Source organism: Hemitrygon akajei, chromosome 15, assembly GCF_048418815.1.
Source record: "Hemitrygon akajei chromosome 15, sHemAka1.3, whole genome shotgun sequence".
Lineage (NCBI taxonomy): Eukaryota > Metazoa > Chordata > Chondrichthyes > Myliobatiformes > Dasyatidae > Hemitrygon > Hemitrygon akajei.
In genome coordinates, this window is record NC_133138.1 from 60466594 (window position 1) to 60490499 (window position 23906).

At 40.0% G+C, this 23906-nt stretch overlaps 2 protein-coding genes across 3 annotated transcripts in view; one reads left to right on the forward strand and one right to left on the reverse strand.

Annotated features, from left to right (window-relative positions):
- The window catches only part of ergic1 (endoplasmic reticulum-golgi intermediate compartment 1), an 86403-nt gene extending 77553 nt beyond the window's left edge, over positions 1-8850 (reverse strand). Inside the window, exon 1 of one of the 2 annotated variants that reach the window (XM_073067661.1) lies at positions 8748-8850. Coding sequence is in view for 1 of the 2 variants with exons in the window: in XM_073067660.1 (XP_072923761.1) it covers positions 8748-8773 (26 nt within the window). In the remaining variant the exon portion in view is untranslated. The remainder of the gene's footprint in view (positions 1-8747) is intronic. The other variant, XM_073067660.1, reaches the window with a different exon arrangement.
- A 415-nt stretch (positions 8851-9265) lies between these two features.
- On the forward strand, positions 9266-11588 carry dusp1 (dual specificity phosphatase 1). Its single transcript, XM_073067658.1, has 4 exons — positions 9266-9750; positions 10040-10185; positions 10346-10565; positions 10885-11588. Exons 1-4 carry the CDS (start codon positions 9381-9383, stop codon positions 11247-11249), a joined length of 1101 nt encoding a protein of 366 aa, XP_072923759.1. The 5' UTR covers positions 9266-9380; the 3' UTR covers positions 11250-11588.
- Positions 11589-23906: the final 12318 nt, after the last annotated feature.

A 23906-nucleotide genomic window follows, 5' to 3' on the forward strand; every position in this document is an offset into this window, starting at 1 on the left:
ATTATAACTCGGACACAATTGCAGAGTTTCGAAGTAATGTAATGCAAACACTTGGGTTTGGTAGAATTCAACTCTATTTTGGTGAAATGTAGTTGGAATTTTCCTCTTGTAGAATTCTCGTAATTTATGTTCTTAGGATGAGTAAAAAGATGAACAAGGCTCAAATTTTTTCAGTGTTTTTGAAAATCATGATTGATTAACAAAACAAATCTTAGAAACATAGAAAACCTACAGCACAATATAGGCACTTCAGCCCACAAGGTTGTGCGGAACATGTCCCTACCCTAGAAATTACTATGCTTATCTACAGCCCTCTATTTTTCAAATCTCCATGTACCTGTCCAAAAATCTCTTAAAAGACCCTATCGTATCCACCTCCACCACCTTTGACAGCAGCCCATTCCACACACTCGCCACTCTCTGAGTAAAAAAACTTACCCCTAACATCCCCTCTGTACCTACTCCCCAGCACCTTAAACCTGTGTCCTCTTGTGGCAACTATTTCAGCCCTGGGAAAAAGCCTCTCAACATCTTATACACCTCTATCAGGTCACCTCTCATCCTCCTTCGCTCCAAGGAGAAAAGGCCGAGTTCACTCAACCTATCCTCATAAGGCATGCTCCCCAATCCAGGCAACATCCTTGTAAATCTCCTCTGCACCCTTTCTATGGCTTCCACATCCTTCCTGTAGTGAGGCGACTAGAACTGAGCACAGAACTCCAAGTGGGGTCTGACCAGGGTCCTATATAGCTGCAACATTACCTCTCAGCTCCTAAATTCAATTCCATGATTGATGAAAGCCAATACACCGTAAGCCTTCTTAACTACTGAGTCAACCTGCACAGCTGCTTTGAGCGTCCTATGGACTTGGACCCCAAGATCCCTCTGATCCTCCACACTGCCAAGAGTCTTACCATTAATACTATATTCTGCCATCATATTTGACCTACCAAAATGAACCACTTCACATTTATCTGGGTTGAACTCCATCTGCCACTTCTCAGCCCAGTTTTGCATCCTATCAATGTCCTGCTGTAACCTCTGACAGCCCTCCACACTATCCACAACACCTCCAACCTTTGTGTCATCACTTAAAATTGAGGATAAAAATGTAGTTCCTTAGCATAAGTTGGAGATGAAAGCCTTAATTAAAAGTCTATTCAATTACTGTGGCTACAAAGTTGGCATAAGGAAAAGAAAGGACAGCATTTATATAAAATTCAGAGGATGGTGGGAACTCAGCTGGAAGATGGATATAAAAAGAGAGAAGTTGTTATACATTTATGTATTAGAGATACTAGGTTGAATAATTCCCTGTTCAGAATTAATATGCATAACACTGGCATCTCTAGGGAGTGTACTTGTCAAGAAACGGTTCTGTATATGTTGTTTGAATGCAGTTCCTATGAGGTGCGAAGGAAACATCTAATTGCTAAATTGAGACTATTGGGACTGACAGAGTTTAACCGTTGAAATTTATTAGGATATCACTGCCACCATAATGTACGTAAGTGCATATTTGACTTTCTGAAAAGCTTTAAACTTCTTGATATTATTTGAGGGTTTTTTTGGCAGGGGGGATTTAGTAGGTATACTTCCTGTCTCATTGCTCCACACTCCAACCCAGTAGGTGGTAGTAATGCCATTAAAATCTACAAGAAGGTGGCAGCTGTGGTGTGAAAACGCTGAATAAGTGGTCCTGGTGAGAACAGGAGTTTTGAAAAGGCAAGTCTCAATGATTGGCTAATTAGCGACATTTCATTCAATAAAAGGAAGGTAAGGTTAGGTGGAATGGCCTTAGAGAGCAGAAGTTGTGAGATTCGAGATTTGAGGCCTTATCTTAAGAAGCTTGGGTGAAAGGGCACTGATAAAATGAAGTAAAGCTTATTTTGCCATTCATTCATTCATTCATACGTGATTCAGTGTAGGTGGTTTTTCAGTAATGGTAGTAAAATGCTTCTCCTGTAAGATATGGGCAGTTGGCGAACCTCATGGTCTCCTTGATGACTACATCGGTGAGAAGTGCTTCCGGGTGCAGCTCTTGATAGATCCAATCAAGGAGCTGTAGCTGGATTTGAATGTATTCAGGACCATCTGGGAGGCTGAGAACCTCAACTTCATAAGTAAGACTCTTACTGAGGGAATTACACCAAAGGTAAAGGCATCAGATAGGTGAGTGAACCCCCCCCCCCTCAAGAAAAGTAAGAGGTATAGACAGTCCCCTGAATCTATTTCCCTTACTAACCCTTGAATATGATTGAAGGGGATGTTCTTTCAGGGGCTAGCAGTCAGGTCCCTGGCTCTGAGGCTCGGAGGGGAAGGATGCAGTTAGACAGGGTGTTAGTGACAGAAGAACTGATAATAAGGGGGATAGACTGGAGATTCTGATACTGCAGGAGAGTCACCAGGTTGCCTCCTGTGTGTCAAGGTTAAGGATGTCTCTGAGCACCTGCAAACAAATCTTGAGGGTGAGAATGAATAGCTGGAGGCCATTGTCATATGTACCCATATCTACAAGAATGGAATAAGGGCTGAGGTCCTGCGAATGAGTACAGGGAGTTGGGTAAGAAGCCAAAATGCAGAATCTTGAAAGTATTGATCACTGGATTACTACTCATGTCCCGTGTTAGGAAGGTCAGAAATAGATGGGCCAGATGAAGTTCCAGTTGAGGAGCTGGTCCGAGGCTTCAGATTCTTGGACCATGAGAATTCTTCTGAGGTAGAGGTGATAGGTCCAAAGGGACAGTTGGCACTTGAAGAGAGAGGTATAAATATCCTTGCATGTAAATATGTTAGTGCTACATAAGGTAGTTTTAAACTAGATTGACAGAGAAGTGTGACCTGTGAGCAGCAGCAAATTATGAGATAAAGCAGCAGAGAGTGGCAGCAAGTCTAGTGATCAGGAATACGGTAAAGGCAGTGAAAAGAATAGCCCGCCAAAAGTTATCTTCATTCTCTAGGTTGAACGTGTGAGGGGTGACCTCATTGAAATACACAAGTTATAAAAGACTCAACAAGGTGGAAGTTGACTGTAAGCATCCCATAAATAAGGAACATAGAACCAGGAGTCAGTCTCAGATAAGAATCAGAATCAGGTTTATTATCACCGGCATGTGACGTGAAATTTGTTCACTTAGCAGCAGCAGTTCAAAGCAATACATCATATAGAAGAGAAAAAAGTATTAAATAAAATAATAATAATAAATAAGTAAATCAATTATAGTATATGTATATTGAATGAATTAAAAATGTGCAAAAATCAGAAATACTGTGTATTAAAAAAAAGTGAGGTAGTGTCCAAGGGTTCAATGTCCATTTAGGAATCAGATGGCAGAGGGGAAGAAGCTGTTCCTGAATCGCTGAGTGTGTGCCTTCAGGCTTCTGTACTTCCTATCTGATGGGAACAGTGAGAAAAGGGCATGTCCTGGGTGCTGGAGGTCCTTAATAATGGATGCTGCCTTTCTGAGACACCGCTCCCTGAAGATGTCCTGGGTACTTTGTAGGCTAGTACCCAAGATGGAGCTGACTAGATTTACAACCTTCTGCAGCTTCTTTCGGTCCTGTGCAGCAGCACCCACCCCCCACCCCATACCAGACAGTGATGCTGCCTGTCAGAATGCTCTCCACAGTACATCTATACAAGTTTTTGAGTGTATTTATTGACATGCCAAATCTCTTCAAACTCCTCATGAAATATATTTGCTGGCTTGTTTTCTTTATAACTACTTATACAGTATATGTTGGAACCAGTTTTAGATCCTCAGAGATCTTGACACCCAGGAACTTGAAACTGCTCACTCTTTCCACTTCTGATCCCTCGGTGAGGATTGGTATGTGTTCCTTCGTCTTACCCTTCCTAAAGTCCACAATCAGCTCTTTCATCCTACTGACATTGAGTGCCAGGTTGTTGCTGTGACATCACTCCACTAGTTGGCAAATCTCACTCCTGTATGCCCTCTTATCACTACTTGAGATTCTCGCAACAATGATTGTATCGTCAGCAAATCTATAGATGGTATTTGAGCTGTGCCTAGCCACACAGTCATGTGTATATAGAGAGTAGAGCAGTTGGCTAAGCACACACCCCTGAGGTGCACCAGTGTTGATCATCAGCGAGGAGGATATGTAATCACCAATCCATACAGATTGTGGTCTTCCGGTTAGGAAACTAGGATCCCATTGCAGAGGGAGGTACAGAGGCCCAGGTTCTGCAACTTCTCGATCAGGATTGTAGGAATGATGGTATTAAATGCTGAGCTATAGTCGATGAACAGCATCCTGATATAAGTGTTTGTGTTGTCCAGGTGATCTAAAGCCATGTGAAGTGCCATTAAGATTGCATCTGCCATTGACCTATTATGGCGATAGGCAAATTACAATGGGTCCAGGTCCCTGCTGAGGCAGGAGTTCAGTCTAGTCGTGACCAACCTCTCAAAGCATTTCATCACTGTCGATGTGGGAGTTGGTCATTCAGATTGGGACAATGTCTGAGGGCAGTGAATCATGCAATTATCTATCTAAATAGCTAGGGAGGTTTATTTGCTGGGCTGCTTCAAAATACAGACTGATACATTTCTTGAATATTAAGAGAATTGAGAGAGATGGGAATAGTGTGGGGAAATCAGAATCGGATTTATTATTACTGACATGTTATGGTTTGTGGCAGCAGGATAATGCAAAACATAAAAATTAAAGTTACAAGAATAAATAATGTAATAGATGAATAACGAGCAATACAAAATGCTGCAGAAACTCAGCCGGTCAGGCAGCATCTATGGAGAGGAATAAACAGTTGATGGTTCGGGCTGACACCCTTCATTGGGACTGGAAAGGAAGGGGGAAAGAAGCCAGAGTAAGATGGGAGGAAGGGAAGGAGTACATGCTGGTGTAATAGTTGAAATCAGATGAGGGGGAAGGTAGGTGGGTGGGGGTGGGAGTGGGAGGGGGTGGGAGATGAAGTGAGATGCTCAGAAGTGATAGGTGGAAGAAGTAAAAGGCTAAAGAAGGAGGAATCTGAAAAGAGGGGAGCAAGGAAGAAGGAGGGACACCAAAGGGAGGTGATGGACACTTAAGGAGGAGAGCAGTGGAAAATAGGGAATGGAAAAAGAGAAAAGTGCGGCAGGAAAATTACCATAAACTGGGATATAAATTTCAATAGAAAAGGCATTTAAAAAGGGCAATTTTATGGTAGCCATGGGATACTTCAATAAGCAGATTGGTGGTGGATCCCAAGGGAATATGTAGAATGCCTCTGAGATGACTCTTTGGAGCAGTTTGTGGTTGAGCCCACTAAGAGAAAGACAATTCTGCATGGGAGCTGTGTAATGAACTACATTTGATTGGTGAGCTTAAGGTAAAGAAACCCTTGGGAGACAGTGTTCATAATATGATAGAATTCACCTAGTTTGATAGGGAGAAAGTACATTCAGATGAATCATTATTACAGAAATAGGAATTTCAGAGGGATGAGAGAGGAGCTGGCCACTATTGATTGGAAAGAGACACTAGCAAGTATGGTGGCAGTACAACAATGACTGTTGTTTCTGGAGGTAATTCGAAAGGCACAGGATAGATACATCCCAAAGATGAAGATGTTTTCTAAAGTGAGGATGAAGCAACAGTGGCTGACAAGGGAAGTCAAAGATAGCATAAAATCAAAAGACAGTGCATATAATATAGCAAAAATTAGTGGGATGTTAGAAGATTGGGAAGATTTTAAAAAGTAAGATTTTTTTTTAAAACTATAAGGAGAGAAAAAATGAAATATGAAGGTAAGCTAGCCAATAATATCAAAAAGGATACAAAAAACATCTTATAAATATATAAACAGTAAAAGAGAGGTAAGAGGTCACATTAGACTGCTGAAAAATTACACTGGAGAGGTTGTAATGGGGGAGAAAGAGATGGCGAACAAACATAGTAAGTGTATTGCGTCAGTCTTCATTCACTATTTGTTGGCTCTGGGACTGTACTCACTGGAGTTTAGAACAATGGGGGGAGGGGGATCTCATTGAAACCTATCAAATACTGAAAGGCCTAGACAGAGTGGATTAGGAGAGGATTTTTTCCTGTAGTAGATGAGTCTACGACCAGAGATCACAGCCTCAGAATAAGAGGGGAGTCCACTTAGAAAAGAGATGAGAACAAATTTCTTTAGCCAGAGAGCAGTGAATCTGTGGAATTCATTGCCACGGACGGCTGTGAGTATATTTAAAGCAGAGTTTGATAGGTTTCTGACTAGTAATGGTATCAAAGGTTACTGGGAGAAGGCAGGAGAATGGGATTGAGAGGGATAACATATCAGCAATGAAGGAATGGCAAAGCAAATTTGATGGGCTGAGTGGTCTGTTTCTTCTCCTATGTTTTATGGTATCATGGTCTAAGTTAGAATCATCAAAGTTCATGCTGTCATGGTGGAAGCTACCCAGATGGAATATGAGTTGTGGCTCCTCCAAAACTGTGAGTGGCCTCATCATGGCAGTAGAGGAGACCTTGGACCAACATGTCGGAATGGGAAGTAGAATTTTAAAAGTTGACTACTGAGGAAGCCCACCTTTTGTGGTGGATGGAGCGAAGGTTATATTTTATGCCACTGAATAAATTGGATGTGGATATACAGGTATGTCTGAAATAACGGCAGGAAGTTAAAGGTTGTGGGAAGGATGGGAGGGGACTTTGACAATGCTGGAATCACTTCTGATACACTCTGTATCCACTTTATTAGGTACACCTGCTCATTCGTGCAAATATCTAATCAGCCAATCATGTGGCAGCAACTCAGTACATAAAAGCGTGTATACTTACTTGCTCAAGAGGTCCAGTTGTTCAGACCTAACATTAGAGTGGGGGGAGAAACGTGATCTAAGTGACTTTGACCATAGAGTGGTTGCTGGTGGTGGTTTGAGTAACTGTTGATCTCCTGGGATTTTCACACACAACAGTCTCTAAACTTTACAGAGAATGGTGTGCATAACAAAAGAAAAATATCCAGTAAATAGCAGATCTGTGGGAGTAAATGCCCTGTTAATGAGAGAGATCAGAGAAGAGTTTCCAAGCTAGTTTAAACTGACAGAAAGGTGACAGTAACTCAGATAACCAGGCATTACAGCAGTGGTGCGCAGAGCATTTCTGAAGGTATGCCCCCCCCCCCCCCATCAAAACTTTAAATGGATAGGCTAGAGCAACACAAACATACATACAGTGGCCACTATGTTAGATGAAGTGGCCACTGGGGGTGCATGTACTGAATGGGGGGGGGGGGAGGTGGAAGAGACACCAATGATATTTTCAGCAGTCCTCACTATCTGTTGCAGGGTAGTCGGGAATGAGGACAGGCAAGTGACTTAAGAATCTATGTAGAAATCCTTTGGCAGCAGTGACCACAGTTTGGTAACTTAATCTACTTCCATGGATACTTTGTACATTAAACTATGGTCGCTATTTCCAAAGGATGTTTACGTAGATTCTTCAAATCACTCATCTGTCCTCAGTCCCCAAGATAAGATCGAGTATAGCCTTTTCCCGTTCTGCACTCTACGCACTGCTTCAGGAAACACCTTGAATGCATTTTACTTATTGCTCAGCAAAGCAGTCCTGGTCAACATCGGAAAAGTTAAAGTCTCTTACTATGACTTTGCCTTTACAACTTTTATAACATGTAAGACATAACTCAGTTGTAAAGTTGCCTTTACAACTTTTATAACATGTAAGATATAAAATACAAATTTTAGGCAAACTGGGTACTCAAATAGTTTTGTCTTTTGCTATTATTACCAGTTTTGCACATTCCTTCATCTCTCCCCCCCCCCCCATACAGACATCAATAACATAATATTGAATCAAGTACAGTAATTGTCAGAAGTCAGATCAGACACAGACTCTGAATTGGGGTTAGCGTTAGCTTAACGCCATTACAGCGCCAACGACCCAAGTTCAATTCTTGCCACTGTCCAAGGAGTTTGTACGTTGTCCTTCGAGTGCCCCGGTTTCCTCCAGCGTTCCAAAGACATACGGGTAGATAGGTTGGTTAATTGGTCACATGGGAGTACTTGGATTAGGCGGTGCGGACTCGTTGGCCCGGGAGGGCCTGTTACTGTGGTGTACTGTACATCATACGTAATTATTTAACTGTCGCAAATACTATGAATCCTTAAAAGGGTGCAATTTTGACTAAATTAAACTGCATAAAACCTAAAATTAGTTCTGTATTGAAGTTTTAAAAACAAAGGATTTTAGTTTTTAATTAGCATAATTATTTTTAATCTGACGTCGCTTATAACGCTCGAAGATATTCCCGCTCGTTTTGAATAGTTAATATTATTGGTGACACCATTTCTACAACAGCAGCTTTATTCGGAGTTCACAAATCAAAAGCATGCCCGCAAAGTCCTATGCCCGCAGTTGCTTCATATATTATGAAGAGCAATTGACACATTTAAAATACAACTCATTTCATGTTTCTGTGGGAAACGTTTCTTTCAACGCTTTTGGGTTGCTCTCCATTCAAAAGTACTTTAATTGCGTGATCGAACTATTCATTCAGAACGTGTTGTACTTTAGCTTACGTACGAAATGTTTTACTTCAATCTGTATCAAATCTGTAGATCATAAAGATAGCCCAGTCAGTTTTGAAAAATGTATGATTAGTGTTTTTGAAAATTTTGAAACATTCACTTTAAGAGCCTGCAAATCTGAAAGCTGCGGAAATGGCAGGTAAATCCATACTTGTGCGGTGAGTACTGCATTACCTCATTCCTTCAGTGCCTGAGCACATTTGCGTCGACTGGACGGTATGTATCCAATGCCGTTAAGCCCACCACCTCGAACCGCACACATGATTAAAGTTTAACACCGCGCATAACCCACACCAAAATTAATGTACTAATCAGTAAACGAATGTTTACTTCCGATGATTATGTAAAAGGATAACTACTGTTAATCATTACAGAGGTTTAAGGACGTGTGATTTCTACAATGTTTTCAATAATAATTTACTAATTACTATACATAGTATCACAATGCATTAACTTCAAAGTACTCTGTTAGTTGCCATACTGGCACGGCGGGGTTCGGGTCAGCTGGTTTGAAGTTACAGTACACTATTTACAATTTAGCATTGAAACGGGTGTGACGTGCCTCTTTGGCACACGTCAAGGACAAGGCGTGTCAAGTCCATCAGGCGCCGAGTGCGTCACGACATTGTATCACGTGACACAGATCGCGTCAATTTCATTCACAAAATCCTCTATAAAAAGGCGGCCGGGACAGAGCAAGGGCAGAATCTTCAGTTCGGAAGCAAAGCGTGAGGATAGTTCAAGAAGCAGCTTTGCTATCAGCAGAAGCGAGGCTTCTTGAGGATCAACTGTGTTAAGTCAGCAATTATGGTCATGATGGAAATCTCAAGTGTTGATAATGAAACTCTGGGACAGCTTCTGAAAGAAGACGCCTCTAAATGTTTGCTACTGGATTGTCGCTCTTTCTTCGCCTTTAACGCATCGCATATATTGAATTCAATCAACGTCCGCTTTAGTACTATAGTTAAACGAAGGGCTAAAGGAGCGATGGGACTGGAACACATTGTACCTAACGAAGAGTATCGCAATAGTTTGATCTCCGGCCGCTATTCATTCGTTGTTATATTTGATGAAAAGACTTCTGAGTTTAACATGCTCAAAAAAGATAGCACAGTACACCTAGCAGCCAGCACGTTGTGTAGAGAATCCTATGGAGCAAGCATCAACTTTCTCCGAGGTTAGTACATTGAGAGCACAAACTTCGCTTTATTCGAGTAACAACATTTAAAAAAAGCCTGAAGCACTTTAACAACAAATATATTACTCAAAACCTTCTCGTCTTTGCAATAACGTGCCTATCCGGCGAACACATTTTTCCGCGTAAAGCATTTACAACTTAAACGAATTAAAACGTATAAAATGTGTTGCGTTATATTTTGGTGGCTCGAATTCTAAATGGCTTCAGTAAATTTGAAACTATTTTAAGTTTACAGCGAATTAATTAGTTTCTCTATGTTTAATTTCAGGAGGCTATGATGCATTTTCATCGGAATATCCGGATTTTTGCACTAAACCCTCACCCCCTCCATTGTCGCTACCTCTGAGCGCTAACAGCCGGCCCAACAGCGCGGAGCCAAGCTGTAGTTCCTGCGACACTCCGCTCTATGATCAGGTTAGTTATTGCTAAACCTCACAAATTGAGCAAGAATTATTATCAACCTTTTAACATAAAGGTCTCTGTAATATAGATTACTTATTAACGAGGCTTTTCCACAAAATTAAATTATGGGAATTTTTTTTAGGGAAACTGACAAGTGCTTGTTTTTCCGCAGGGTGGACCTGTTGAAATCCTCCCTTTCCTCTACCTCGGAAGTGCCTATCATGCGTCAAGGAAGGACATGCTGGACGCCCTTGGAATTACGGCTCTAATTAATGTCTCTGCTAACTGCCCAAACCACTTTGAGGAGTATTATCAGTACAAAAGTATCCCGGTGGAGGACAGTCACAAAGCAGACATCAGCTCCTGGTTCCTCGAGGCTATTGACTTCATCGGTAAGAGCTTGTGCTTCTATTCATAAAAATAAACAGTTAATCCAAACAAATTGAAACGTTATAACTTCAGCCTACCAAAAGAGTCTCTAATAATGATAAAAGATGGGTAATCAGTATTTCCCTATCACTGAATACACGGAAGCGAAATCTGAAGATTGTTAGCATTAGTTCGTCCCATTTTGCCCTCTACCTTAACACTTGTGTTTATGATAATTTGTTATAAAAATCCATAGGATTTTTAAAAAAATGAACTATAAAGATTTTATTGCATATCTGCTTTTTGGTACTAAATCGGGCGTTTATTTTTGTCTCTCTCTAGACTCTGTGAAGAACACTGGTGGCAGAGTGTTTGTTCACTGCCAAGCTGGTATCTCCCGATCCGCTACCATCTGCCTGGCTTATCTCATGAGGGCCAACCGGGTGAAGCTGGACGAAGCTTTCGAGTTTGTTAAACAACGTAGGAGCGTCATCTCCCCCAACTTCAGCTTTATGGGACAACTTTTGCAGTTTGAATCTCAAGTATTCACTCCTTCCTGTTCGACAGAGGCTGCCAGTCCCTCACATAATACCTCCAATACTTCAACTCGATTTGTCTTTAATTTTCCTGTCACCATGCCCGTGCGTTCGCCAGCTAATTCCTTGGGTTATCTTCAGAGTCCCATTACGACCTCCCCTACATATTGACGTGCGGAAAAGACTATTTCTCCGGAATAAATAAAGCACAATAAGCTAAGAGGTCGTGTCCGCACTCTTCCTCAATGTAGACATTCTCGGTTATGGTCTCCAGACCAGAAGTTTCATTTTTGAAAACTGAACTTTCTCAACCAGACCATTGCACTGTGTCCAAATCTGAAGACTGTCAGGCGAAGATGCAATCGACATTTTAGCACTTTTTATACCGTTTGGGGGGGGGGGCAATTTATAGTGATTTCAGTTTGATAATTTATAAAATTATTTATTTACACAATGGCCATTTTGTTGTATAGATATTTTGTACGAGTTCAATAAAACAATTTTTTTACATTTTTTTTGCTGCTGAACATCAGTACTACCTTGTCCTGTGCATTAATACAACACGTCATTTAACACTACAAATCGCTGGAGTGTTTAATCCTAGATTGTAATCCAACAATCCATTTTGTATAACCTTTAGCTACCATTGCATCGTTATTTCCTTTCAATACTGTGCAAACATGGACCAGGAGGCATAGATTAGTGGTGAATAGAGTGACAGCTATACTGAGAGCATTTTGGAATTAGATAAATGGACAAATACAAATCCATTTCACAAAGTAATGTACTGTATTAGTTTCAATGAGGCTAATGCATATTAACAACAACTCTATTCTTCCAAAGTAATTAATTTAGAAATCGGTGCTGAATGTAGGTACAAAGGTGGTCTATAAACGTATGTTTCTAATTATCCCCTCCAATCCCTTTAGGATATTATTAAAGGAGTTGGAACTCAGTATGGTTAAAAGATGCACAAATTCTGTTAGAAATGACCCCAAGATGAATCTGCTTTAGAGTCACGTGCTCAAATTCTATAGTGAATAGCTCACTACTGAATCCAATCCCCTATATCATTCCAGAGTCACCAATCATTTTGTTCTGGTTATCAGAAATCTGAACTGCTTCTGTCACATCTGGTAACTTAATCCACCTTTGGAAATATTTTTTTTTTTTTATAATTGTATAAATGAGAAACTGGTGGCTAAACTGAACGTCGGTTGCTTGGAAGATAAGAGGGAATTAGTATTGGGTACAGCAGAAATGGCTGAGGCTTTGAATGATTATTTTGTGTCAGTTTTCATGCTGGGAAGACACATCCAACATGCAGAGAGAGATAAATGTGATGGGAGGTGAGGGTTTTGATACCATTGTTATCACTATAGAGACAGTGCTGAGCAAACTAGTGGGCCTAAAGTAGGCAAGGCCCCTGGTCCTCATGGAGCACATCCCATGGTACTGGAAAGAAAGAAATAGTGGAAGTTATGGTAGAGGTTTTTGTGATAATTTACCAAAATTCTCTGCATTCAGGACAGGGCCAGATAGATTGGAAGACAGTGAGTTTCAGGCCACTGTTTAAAAATGGATGAGGGCAAAAAGGCAGGTAATCATAAGTCAGATAGCATTAGCTTAACATCTCTAGTCAGGAATATGCTTGAAATTACCACTGAGGAAGAAATAATGAGATATCTAAATAGCTATCATTCCATCAAATTGGAGTCAGGAAGGCCAAGCACTGTTTGACAAAGTTATTGGAGTTTTTTGAGGATATAACTAGATGAGTGGATAGTGTGTATCTGATGGATATTGTATACTTGGATTTCCAGACGGTATTTGATAAAACGCTAAGTAGAAGACTTATCCATAAGATAAGAATGCATGGAGTTGGAGTTAGGGTATTTGCATGGATAGGGGATTGGTTAACCAATAATATGCAGATACTTGAGATAAATGGGGTTTTCTCTGGTTGGCAATAAATTTCGGACAGACGTGAGGAGGAACTACTTTTTTGGAGAGAGTAGTGTAGATGGGTCATATTCTGCATAGAGATTGGTGACAGGAGTGTGCCTCAGGGATATGTTCTGGGACTGCTTTTCATCATGATTTTTATAAACGACCTGGATGAGGAAGTGGATGGATGGGTTAATAAATTTGCTGAATACATAAAGGTTGGGGGTGTTGTGGATAGCATGGAGGGATGTCAGAGGTTACAGCGGGACATCAATAGGATGCAAACCTGGGCTGAGAAGTGGCAGATGGAGTTCAACCCAGATAAGCATGAGGTGGTTCATTTTGGTAGATCAAATATGATGGCAGAGTATATTAGATGTAGTGTATATGGATTTCAGCAAGGCATTTGATAAGGTACCCCATGCAAGGATTATTAAGAAAATAAGGAGGCATAGAATCCATGGGGACCTTGCTTTCTGGTTCCAGAATTGGCTTGCCCACAGGAGGATCAGTGGGATCTTGGGGTCCAAGTCCATAGGGCACTCAAAGTTGCTGCGCAGGTTGACTCTGCAGTTAAGAAGGCATACAGTGCATTGGCCTTCATCAACCGTGGGATTGAGTTTAAGAGCCGAGAGGTAATGTTACAGCTATATATGACCCTGGTTAGACCCCACTTGCAGTACTGTGCTCAGTTCTGGTCACCTCACCACAGGAAGGATGTGGAAACTATAGAAAGGGTGCAGAGGAGATTTACAAGGATGTTGCCTGGATTGGGGAGTATGCCTTATGAGAATAGGTTGAGTGAACTCGGCCTTTTCTCCTTGAAGCAGCAGAGGATGAGAGGTGACCTGTTAGAGGTGTATAAGAGGATGAGAGGCATTGATCCTGTGGATAGTCAAAGGCTTTTTCCCAGGACTGAAATGGCTAGCACGAAAGGGCACAGTTTTAAGGTGCTTGGAAGAAGGTACAGAAGAGATGTCAGGGGTAGGTTTTTACACAGAGAGTGGTGAATGCATGGAATGGGCTGCCAGCGACAGTGGTGGAGGCGGATACGATAGGGTCTTTTAAGAGACTCCTGGATAGGTACATGGAGCCTAGAAAAAGAGAGGGCTATGGGTAACCTTGGGTAATTTCTAAAGTAAGTACATGTTCAGCACAGCTTTGTGGTCTGAAGGGTTGTGCTGTAGGTTTTTCTATGTTCTATAATGTTAGCCATTATTCCCAAATATCCCACCCAATGGTGGACGTGGTAAAATACTTCAATCTGTATTTGAGTGGTAATTCAGAGAGGTGTATACCAATAATCCTGGGCACATAAACTCCTCTCATCTTGGAACTTCAATTCAGCTGTAACATTCTGCAAAGCGACAACAAGATCACCCAATTGTTAAATCCTAATAGCTTCCTTTGAGTATAGTGGGGAAGGAACCCTGGGTGTGCTCTGCTCAAGCATTTGTGTGGGTCTCATTCTGGAGATTACCAAGTGTTATATCTGCTTTTTTCCCAAAAAGGACTGTCAATTCAACCAAATGATCTACATCCAGGGAATAAATAGAATAGTGAATTTATTCCCTAAATGGATTTCGATTAACTACCTAACTCCTATGCAATCCTACAAGATGAATTAACCTACTGTGAATTTCCGGATTTATTAAAATATATTTGATTCAACATGTTTAAATTTAGAAATATAATTCTAACACCTATGGAAATACTTCTAATGCTATGATGTTCACCAAAAACTGCAACTGGGAGCAACAAAAGGCAACTATTAACTGCTTTCGTTTTTGTTGAATTTTATACTGCATTCAGTATAATACTGCATTCATTTTGCGAGCATACGGAACTCTCTAAATGTATATGACATGTACAGTGTGTTTATACATAGACTCGAAAGTTCGGGAATTAAACCCAAGTAAATAAATTGAGACGAAATCTCCACCTAAAACCTATCCAAAATGCTTCAAAAGTTACGGGACGCTTAGGTCAAATGTAGAGATTAACCAAGTTATTTGTTCTGGCATTAGTTTAATCGTAGTTCAATAGCGTTGCTAAGTCACACAGAGGAGTTGTTCCTCAGAAGTGTACGATTAATTGCGTCTCCATGGAAACCATTGGGAGTTTCCTCAGTCACACAAGGATGCCGTGCGTCACATCTGAGCTTGGACACCAGCCCAGACCCTTCTGATCAGACTCTGTTTATATGAATGGTCTCCAAGTCTAGTACCCGAATACTTCTTTATACTAACATATCCTCCGGCAAGCAGCACGTAAAACACTATTTCCTATATTTGCTTGAACACTAACACAGTATATACTAAAATTCCTTGCTGCTAAGGATTATTTACACTGATTATCCATGTGTGCGTGTCCAGTTAAACTTCTCCCGTTTACCTTGTTTTCTTGCTATAATAAACATAAACAGGAATATAAGAAATAAAACACAAGGCACTGGCTCCATCGCATTCGTTCTGCCATTTAATATGGTTTATCGCTGACCTCACTGCCATGTTTCTGTACTAAAGCCACTGCTATCGAAACCCTTAATACCCGTCCATTCTGCTAAATTGTTGCAATCAAATATTTGTGGAATAGTTAATTCCGCAAACGATCGAACGGAACAATTTGCATCAACATTAAATAAGCATTCGCTGTGCTCAAGGAAGATGACAAACTGATTGCTGCTGCTTCCCGTTGGATATGTCACTGTAAAGCAGGATGATGGGTGCTGGACCTGGAGACCATTTGCAAAGCATAAACTGAGCTTGGCCACTCTAGCAAGTCAAAACCGAGCAGCCAGAAAAGGCAAATGGACAATCGAAACCCTTCATTGGTACATTTCCCTCCACAGATGCTGTCTGGCCCATTGAGTTCCTCCGGCAATTGTTTTTCTCTTGTTCCAGATTCCTGTATCTGCAACCACTTTAACATGGAGAGTCTAGAAATAACATTTAATCAAATATCTGCAGACAAGCAAGACATGCATTGCTTTATACCTCGTTGTTTATAATCACTAAGTGCTTTAATTGAATGTCCGATTAGATCATTGGATAACATTTAGCACGTCATAATTGATAATTCAATTGAAACATAAGTGGAATCATATGTAATACCATTCAACAAATGTCAAATCGGACAACAACGAGATACGTCGCCAGTAAGGCACTGCAAGCATGTAGTGTGCTAATGTCGGGTTATAAAAAGCACACCATGAACAGGATCTGTTAGGAGCTGTTGATCAGCTGTACGGCAGCATTTCGCTTTCCTGATGATTGGTGCGATAACTGTTCCTGAATGATTCTCCTAAGGGTCACCTTAGGAAATAACGCCCTCCCGGCGCCAGCCAAGTCCTATTTTTATAGGACCCCCCCTTGCCGTTTATGCTGTTCTATTGTGGAAAATTACCGCATTCAAACTGAAGCACATGTATGGCCCATGGAGCTGTCACTCAAGTTACTTTCCATTACAAGACGGCAGTGGCGCGTCTGGGGCGTATTTTAAGGATAAGAGCGCATTGACGTTGAAGCTTAAGAACAGCGAGATCCAAGGACGTCGCGTTCCCTTCATTCTTTAATATGCGTGCAGCACGTTTTCTTCCCCACAGTGCTGTTGGAGGTCATGCCGGATATGCTGTAATACTATAATTGGAAACATTTATGGATCGAATTGCATTTCATTTTTCTAACTGGAAATAGCTTTGCAAGCTTAAGGATTTTACATCCTGTTCTTGGTATCCGAATATCTGTCCATTTCTGAAGATAGATCATTGTAACTTCCGCCAGTATTAGTATTTCAGATTAAGAAACTAACTCACTTTGCACACTCTGTTTCGAACAAATGCTGGAACTGCATCCCCCCCCCCCCCCACTTTTTTTACTTTAAAGCTCGTCCCGGTGTCGAAATTTACTTTGTACAAAATATTGCCGCAGAGATCATTTGAATCCGGTTTAAACACTATTAGATATTAATTCTATTGCAACACACACGAAATGCTAGAGGAACTGAGAAGGCCAGGAAGCATCTGTAGAAAAAAAGTACAGTCGACGTTTCGGGCCGAAACCCGTCGGCAGGACTGGAGAAAGAAAAATAATCCCGAGTAGATTTGAAAGGAGGGGAGCTAATTCTTTTGACTCATTTTGTAAAAATGACATTTCTATTCACTTTCAAGCATATCATGGATTATTATATATATTTAAGTTTCTTGAAATTGGGTCAGCCATCTGTTCAAATCGCATTATTTTTGACAATTAAATAACTACAAGTTTCAATCATGATATCAAATACCGGGAGCACAAAGATGCACGAGTGGGAAGATGTGCTAGTTCTTACGATGTGTTAAGAACCACAGGATTTAAAACAAAACAATGTATTACATGAAGCTTAACTACAAATCAGGACATTATGGTTCCAAAAAAATCTGTTCTCAGAAATCGGAACAATGCCGGATGAACAATTCTGTTATTTAGTTGGTCGTCAGCTGTATGGAAACTATTGTAACGGGTTCCAAAAGCAGCTTCTGGCTTGACCTCCGACCACCATTTAAACACATCCTGTAGAAGTGTACCTGCTTTCAAGATATGCCGTGTAAATATATGAGCCAGTTGATTAGAGCTCCAGAAGATAAAGTACACGCATAGGAAGTCTATGCAGTTCAGTTATCAGACGTGTAGCACATGCACGTTTGCTTTCATTAACATTGTAAAGAGTACTATACGTTTAAATTCTTCTGCTCAAAGTTTTGTGTCATACTTGGGAAAAGCACAAAGAATGAGAAAGATTCAAGGAGAGGAAGTTCAGCGAAGTTCCAAATTCATCTTTAGAAAAGGTGTCAGGTATTCTCTCTGTGAGCTTTACCAGTCATGCTAAACCCAAGGCCAAGATAGAAATGATAGTTAATAAAGGAAACAAACAGTTAAGATGTAGGAAAGTCAGAATTGAGAGTCTAGATTCAAGGCCCAATAATGGTCGCAACATATTTAAATCGATAGAGTTGGAAATGACCATTGAAGTATGCAGTGAACTCCGTCTACCTATTCCAGCATACAATACAGTCACGACTGAACTCACTTCAAACCTTTAGCCTGGAGAAAATTACCCAACTCATAAAAGAGGCCTTAAAGTCAACATGACCTCCAATAAAAGCGCAAGGTTCAAAATATGAAACGGGTTGTTAGAAAGGGGAACAGATGAACGAGAGACTAGAGCGGGAAAAGCGAATGCTCCAGATTTGATGTAGTATTTTGAAGGGCGAGTTTCTAGATTCATATAGCATATTTCTTTTGGTTGCTAGCCACAGAACCTGTAGTCTGTTTGACAGGGGTCTTCACTACAACACTCGATTTTCCTGGATTGAGAAATGGAAACCGCATGTGAGCTAATGGGGGGGGGGGGGGGGGGGGACATCATGGTTCCGGATAAATTTCAGCTGTGCCAAATGAACACACAATCAATTTGTCGGCCTCCTGCTGTTGTGCAATGTAGTCTAAAGAGCTCTAAAAAGTTTTATTTCACAACTTGATCCATTCTAATTGTTACCATGTTCCCTCCGACTCGACAAAATTCAGCCCACATCTGGCGCTGGATTCCTCTGTGTTCTTTGCATTTCTCGAGGTAGGGAGAAATTCCTTGCTAGCGCTAAGTATGTGCGAGAGTATCGACCGCCACTTATATACCAATGTACACAGTGGTCAATCTAATGTGTAGGAATGAGTGTGGACTGGTAATAGTATATACTTCTGTTTGCTTCTCGCGCTCATGACCAAAGATAAATACTCTCACCAGCAGTCCCCAATTCACCACGATTTCACAATTTTTTTAAACCTCTTAGGTATCTTATGCAGATGACCGTTCTCTAGACAATTGATTACTTCAAGTGGCCAATAACCTGACAATGAAGGTTTTTTTTATTTTTACCAACATTTTGATTATTATTAAGATTTTTTTGTGATGTTTGAATCGTTATCAATTTTAGTAGCGCAATATTGACTCGTAATTGTGTGCACGTGCTAATTAATGAGCTACGAAAACTATTGTGTGCGTTCGAGCATTTAAAGCGAGGTAAAGTGGAATAAAATTTAATTGCAAAGTAAAATCTTTAATCTTTGATAGTGAGAGATGCCAATTAAATGTATTCAGTACCTGAATTTTATGTTTGTTTTTTGACTTTTTGTGACATCTCTGATGAAAGCAACAGCAATTTGGATTAATTTGAAATGAAACCTCCCCCTTAATGTTTCTGGTGGAATATTTGTTTTCAAGGTGAGTGTTGTTATGTTGGACTGACTTGTGTGAATCTGAAGCTTAATGTGGACTGAAGGAAGAGAAGAAGAAAAGTCTGGCAATTAGTTAATATGTGGTGTGGAGGTATAAATATTGTATAAATCATATATCTAAATATCAAATTAAAAACGCATGGTATTTTGATGGTGCTGACCATAAAGGAAAGGATTGGTACTGGAGAGTGCATAGTAAATGCAAGGTTGAGATGAAATGCAGGTAATAATGATAGGTTACAGGTTGAAACTTGAGGGATTCAAGAATGTAATGTATTATTGTAAAATGAGGATGAACAAGTAGAAGGTCATAATAAATGTGATTCTAACTACTTTATTAGCACTAATATATGGTATGTTGTGAAATTTGTTTTGTACCAACAAAATATTATATATAATATATATAATATATTATAATATTATTATATTAATAACTTTTATTATAATAATGAAAAATTGGATAGCAGAATTTTAAGAAGAAATATCCTGGCTGAAAGTCCTTTTTTATTTCTGTCAAAGACCTGTGATGGTTATTCACTGTCCAGGACTGGGGATGGGGGGGGGGGGGGTCTTTTTGCCAAGCTCATCTTTCTAGTACAGCAGCTGACTCTTCTAGAGCTTAAGTAGTTGTTATTGAGTAAGTTAAGCTTCCAATCAATATATTTTGTTCATCTTCCTGTTGTAAATGAGAGCCACTCTTCAGTTAATGTAAATTGCAAGCAATAATCAATCTGAAGTTAAAAGGACAACTTTGCATACAAACCGCACTGTCTGTAGAGCATAGACTGCAGGCGCACAGCATAGGCTGCTTAAGAGATGCAGAGTAAGACATTGGGGTTATGTTAATTAACCTTCATCAAACCAGACCACACCGGTTAAGCTATCTAGTTCAAGTAAGTTTTCAGACCAGATTGCTACTATCACTTGCTAAATCAAATAGCTGATCTATCAATAATTGGAAATTTTGTGTATAGTCGGCATTCACTACATTAACTTTGGGTGGTTGGGATATTTGTCCCGGAAGCTTTTAGACGATCTGTGTGAGAAGGTATTTGTAAAAAAAAAAATAAATCACATTCATGTGAAGTCACCAAGTGGTAGAAAAAATTGTATAAACATTAGACAGCAGATGGATTTGATATGAATGGTCAAGGAACCATAAGAAGAATGAAAGAAAGAGGGTGAACTAGAATCCATTCCTCTCTATTGTCTGTCATTTCTGTGACAGACAGCTCATTCATCTGCAACTTGTTGGAATCTCTTTTTAACTTGTAGGAATTGTACCCGTGTTTTGGAAATCTTGTGTCCAGAAATCTTTTGTAATTTAGAAATCTTTTACTAGATGGAAATCCTGAGTTTTAAATGTTTTAAGAATTTTATGTAAATTTAAACATGTACACTAAAAATAAATGAACTGTGGTTGAACTACTCTGGAAGTACCTCCTCCTTGGTTGGGAGGGAGGACCCACTGCTTAAATAGTGGGTTTTAGCAGCTAAACTTGCTGTGGAAAATAAATAGAAGTGATCTAGCCTTTGATGTGGCTGCAGTTTAACCTCCATTTATTGAGGGTAACATGGCGACTATATCAGCTAGGGTTTAAGATCTTTGAGTTTGGAGCTTTTCAGACATCAAACCCAAAACCATCACTTACCATTGATTGCTTAATTTCGTTACTTTCTGAGATCTTGCGTATTCCCAGCATTTTCTATTTTTATTTCCAATTTTAATCTGCAATAGTCTGCTTTGTATGCTGCCTTATGGTTGCTATTGTTCTATATTACAGTTAAATGGAAGATGTGACAGGTTTTTGGGCATTGTTTTTATTAAATTAAGAACATGGTTTTGAATATACTTTGTGAGCAAGTATAATGAATTGTATAGGAAATACAGTAGAGTAACTCCTGCACCAATAGAGATGTGAATGTCATTAACCAAGGTGTTGCATTTAGAAAAGACTGTATTTGCACGGAGACAAAATGTAAGAAAGTAATGTTGAACTTGTTTACGATATTGGGGGTGGGGGAGAGATCTTGGAATATTCTGTACATTTTTGGTACTCTATTAAATGTATAAGATGAAAGCATTGAATATTGTGTAGTGCAAATTTGCTAGAATATTGTGATCACTTATTTCCTTGGGCATTTTCCTACACTAGGTCTGTGGATTCAGAGATAACTGATGGAGCCAATGCAAAACCCGCTAACTCTTTTACACGTGTGGTAGGAGATGCCTGAAAGGGTGGGTGGTTTTGCACACTGGTCTGTTTCTTCTGCCAGTTATGAGTATAACTTGTTTTCAAGGCATGGATGTGAGGTCCTCAATGCCATTTCATATACTCCTCCTACACTTGGAGTGATTGCAGACCAGAGGTTAGTAGGTATATTGTATTGTTTTTTTTCATGGAGACTTTGAGAAGAGCTTTGAATCTCTGTCTTTAACTTGGGGGCTCCAGATGCACTCAGTTGTGTTGGGCAGATGATGCCATGCATGTAACCAACACAAGGCTCCTGAAACAAAAATTATACCAGGAAGAGATCACTATGTGGAGGTTATGATATAGATTGGATGACTGTTTTGCAGATCACTTCTATTCATTTCACAAGGATTATTTAAAGCTTCCAGTTGCCTATCACTATAATTCTGACTCAATCTCATACTGACTGCTCTTTCTTTGGCCTCTCACATTGTTCCAACAAAATCCAGTGTGTTCTCCAGGAACATAATCTCATCTTCTGAGTGTGCTGTCACCCCTGAGATTTAATATTGAAAAACCAGATGACCATTTCCAGTTTGCATCAATTCTGATATACGTAATGTCTAAAATCTGTAATGTTAATTCATGTTTTCTCTCTCGAAAGATGCTGTTTGATACACCAGGCATTTCTATCATTCTCTTTTGTTTCAGGTTTTCAGCAACTTCTGTATTTTAAATCTCACATTTGCAGTATTTTTTTGTTCTCTGTCTCTGTGTCTGTCTCGTCACAAAACACATTTCATGACATGTCAGTGATATTAAATCTGATTCTGTCCTCTAAATGTTTCAAAAATTTGCCTGTTTTCCAAGATTTATGAGCATATTACTGTGACTGGAAAGCTTCAATTATAAGATGAGGCTGGATAGGTTCAGACATGTTTCTTGAACTTTGCGAAGCTGAGTGATGGCCTGATAGTTCCTCAAATCATGAAGGCCATAAAGTGAATATTAAAAGTCTTTTCATCAGGGCTGGGTTGTCCAGGACTAGAGAGCTTTGCTTTAAAGTGAGAGGGGAGAGATTTGAAAGGGACCTAAGGGACAGCTGACTCCACAAAGAAGATGGTGAGTATATAGAGTGACAGAGGAAGTTCTAGAGGAAAGTACAATTCTGACTTTTATAAGGGAAATGGGAATATACATTAGATTGTAAAGGTTTAGAGAGCCACACACAGGCAAATGAGGCTAACTAACTTAATTGGGCAACTTGGTTGTCATGGAGAAGTGACAACATTTCCTTGTTCTGATGAAAGCTCATTGACCTGAAATATTAATTCTGTTTCCATCACAATTGACACTGCCTTTGCAGCTTTTTGTGTTTTATTGTTTCAGCATTTTACCATGTCCTGCACTCTGATACATTTATTACATTCCTCTTTGTGATATTGCACTACATAAACTTAACCAGTGGTGTGATCACACGCGAGAGGAATGCAGTTGATAAAGGTGCTTCAGAGGCACAGGAGCCGCTGCTAATCTCCAGCAGTGATGCTGATTCTGTTAATGGGTGAATGTTGACAGAACCATTAGCTATTCTTTGTTGATATAAACCGAATGATAGCCAGGAGACGAATGGTTTAATTAAGAAAAAGGTTCCCATTAGTTCAGTTGAGTAGCTGAGGTCACAAATCAGAAAATTATGGAGCGATTACAGCCTCTGACCTTGCAGTTTCTAAGATTAATACCATGTTATCATTAAACTTGCATGGAAGGGAGAGATTTGCTGTTTAGTGTGCTGCATCTTACCCCACAGAAGCTGATACTTGACATCTTTTTAATCTAAGAGTTCTCCAATAACAGGGCACCATTGACCACAGAGGAGGGGGTGGGTGAAATCAAAAGATATCAGAAGCCCTGGTGTGGAAGGGCATGCCATCGGATCAGATATAATACAATTGCAGAAATTGGGAGAATGGAATCCTTGCAGGAAACAGTAGGAAGATGTGCAGTGTAGATGACCCTGACTGGTAGCAGATGGTGGTTACTAACCTATCCTCTAAAATAGAGATGGAGTACGTGAGGAAGGGAAGGGTTGGAAGTGGTCCATATGAAAGTGAGTGCAGTAATTCACACTAAAATTGATGAAGCATTTTTTTTGTGGTTAGATGCAAGGAGATAGCATGTGAGCTTCCATCAATATATTGGGGGAAAAGAAGTGAGAGAAAGGACTGTTCCAGGATTGTCAAAGGGACAGGCAAAGGCTGGATACACCAGGGATTCTAATCGGCACAGAAACAGGTTCTTCAGCTCATTTTGTCCATCTGACCATTGAGTACACATCTGTATTAATCCCATTTGCAAGCATTTGATGCACAGTCTTCTATGCCGTGGCAATTTCAGTGCCTGTCTGAATAATT

Coding starts and splice junctions, on each gene's coding strand:
- dusp1 (XM_073067658.1), top strand. CDS start 9,381: ATGGTCATGATGGAAATCTCAAGTGTTGATAATGAAACTCTGGGACAG. Junction 10,186..10,345: donor ACACTCCGCTCTATGATCAG/GTTAGTTATTGC, acceptor GTTTTTCCGCAG/GGTGGACCTGTTGAAATCCT. Junction 10,566..10,884: donor CGAGGCTATTGACTTCATCG/GTAAGAGCTTGT, acceptor GTCTCTCTCTAG/ACTCTGTGAAGAACACTGGT.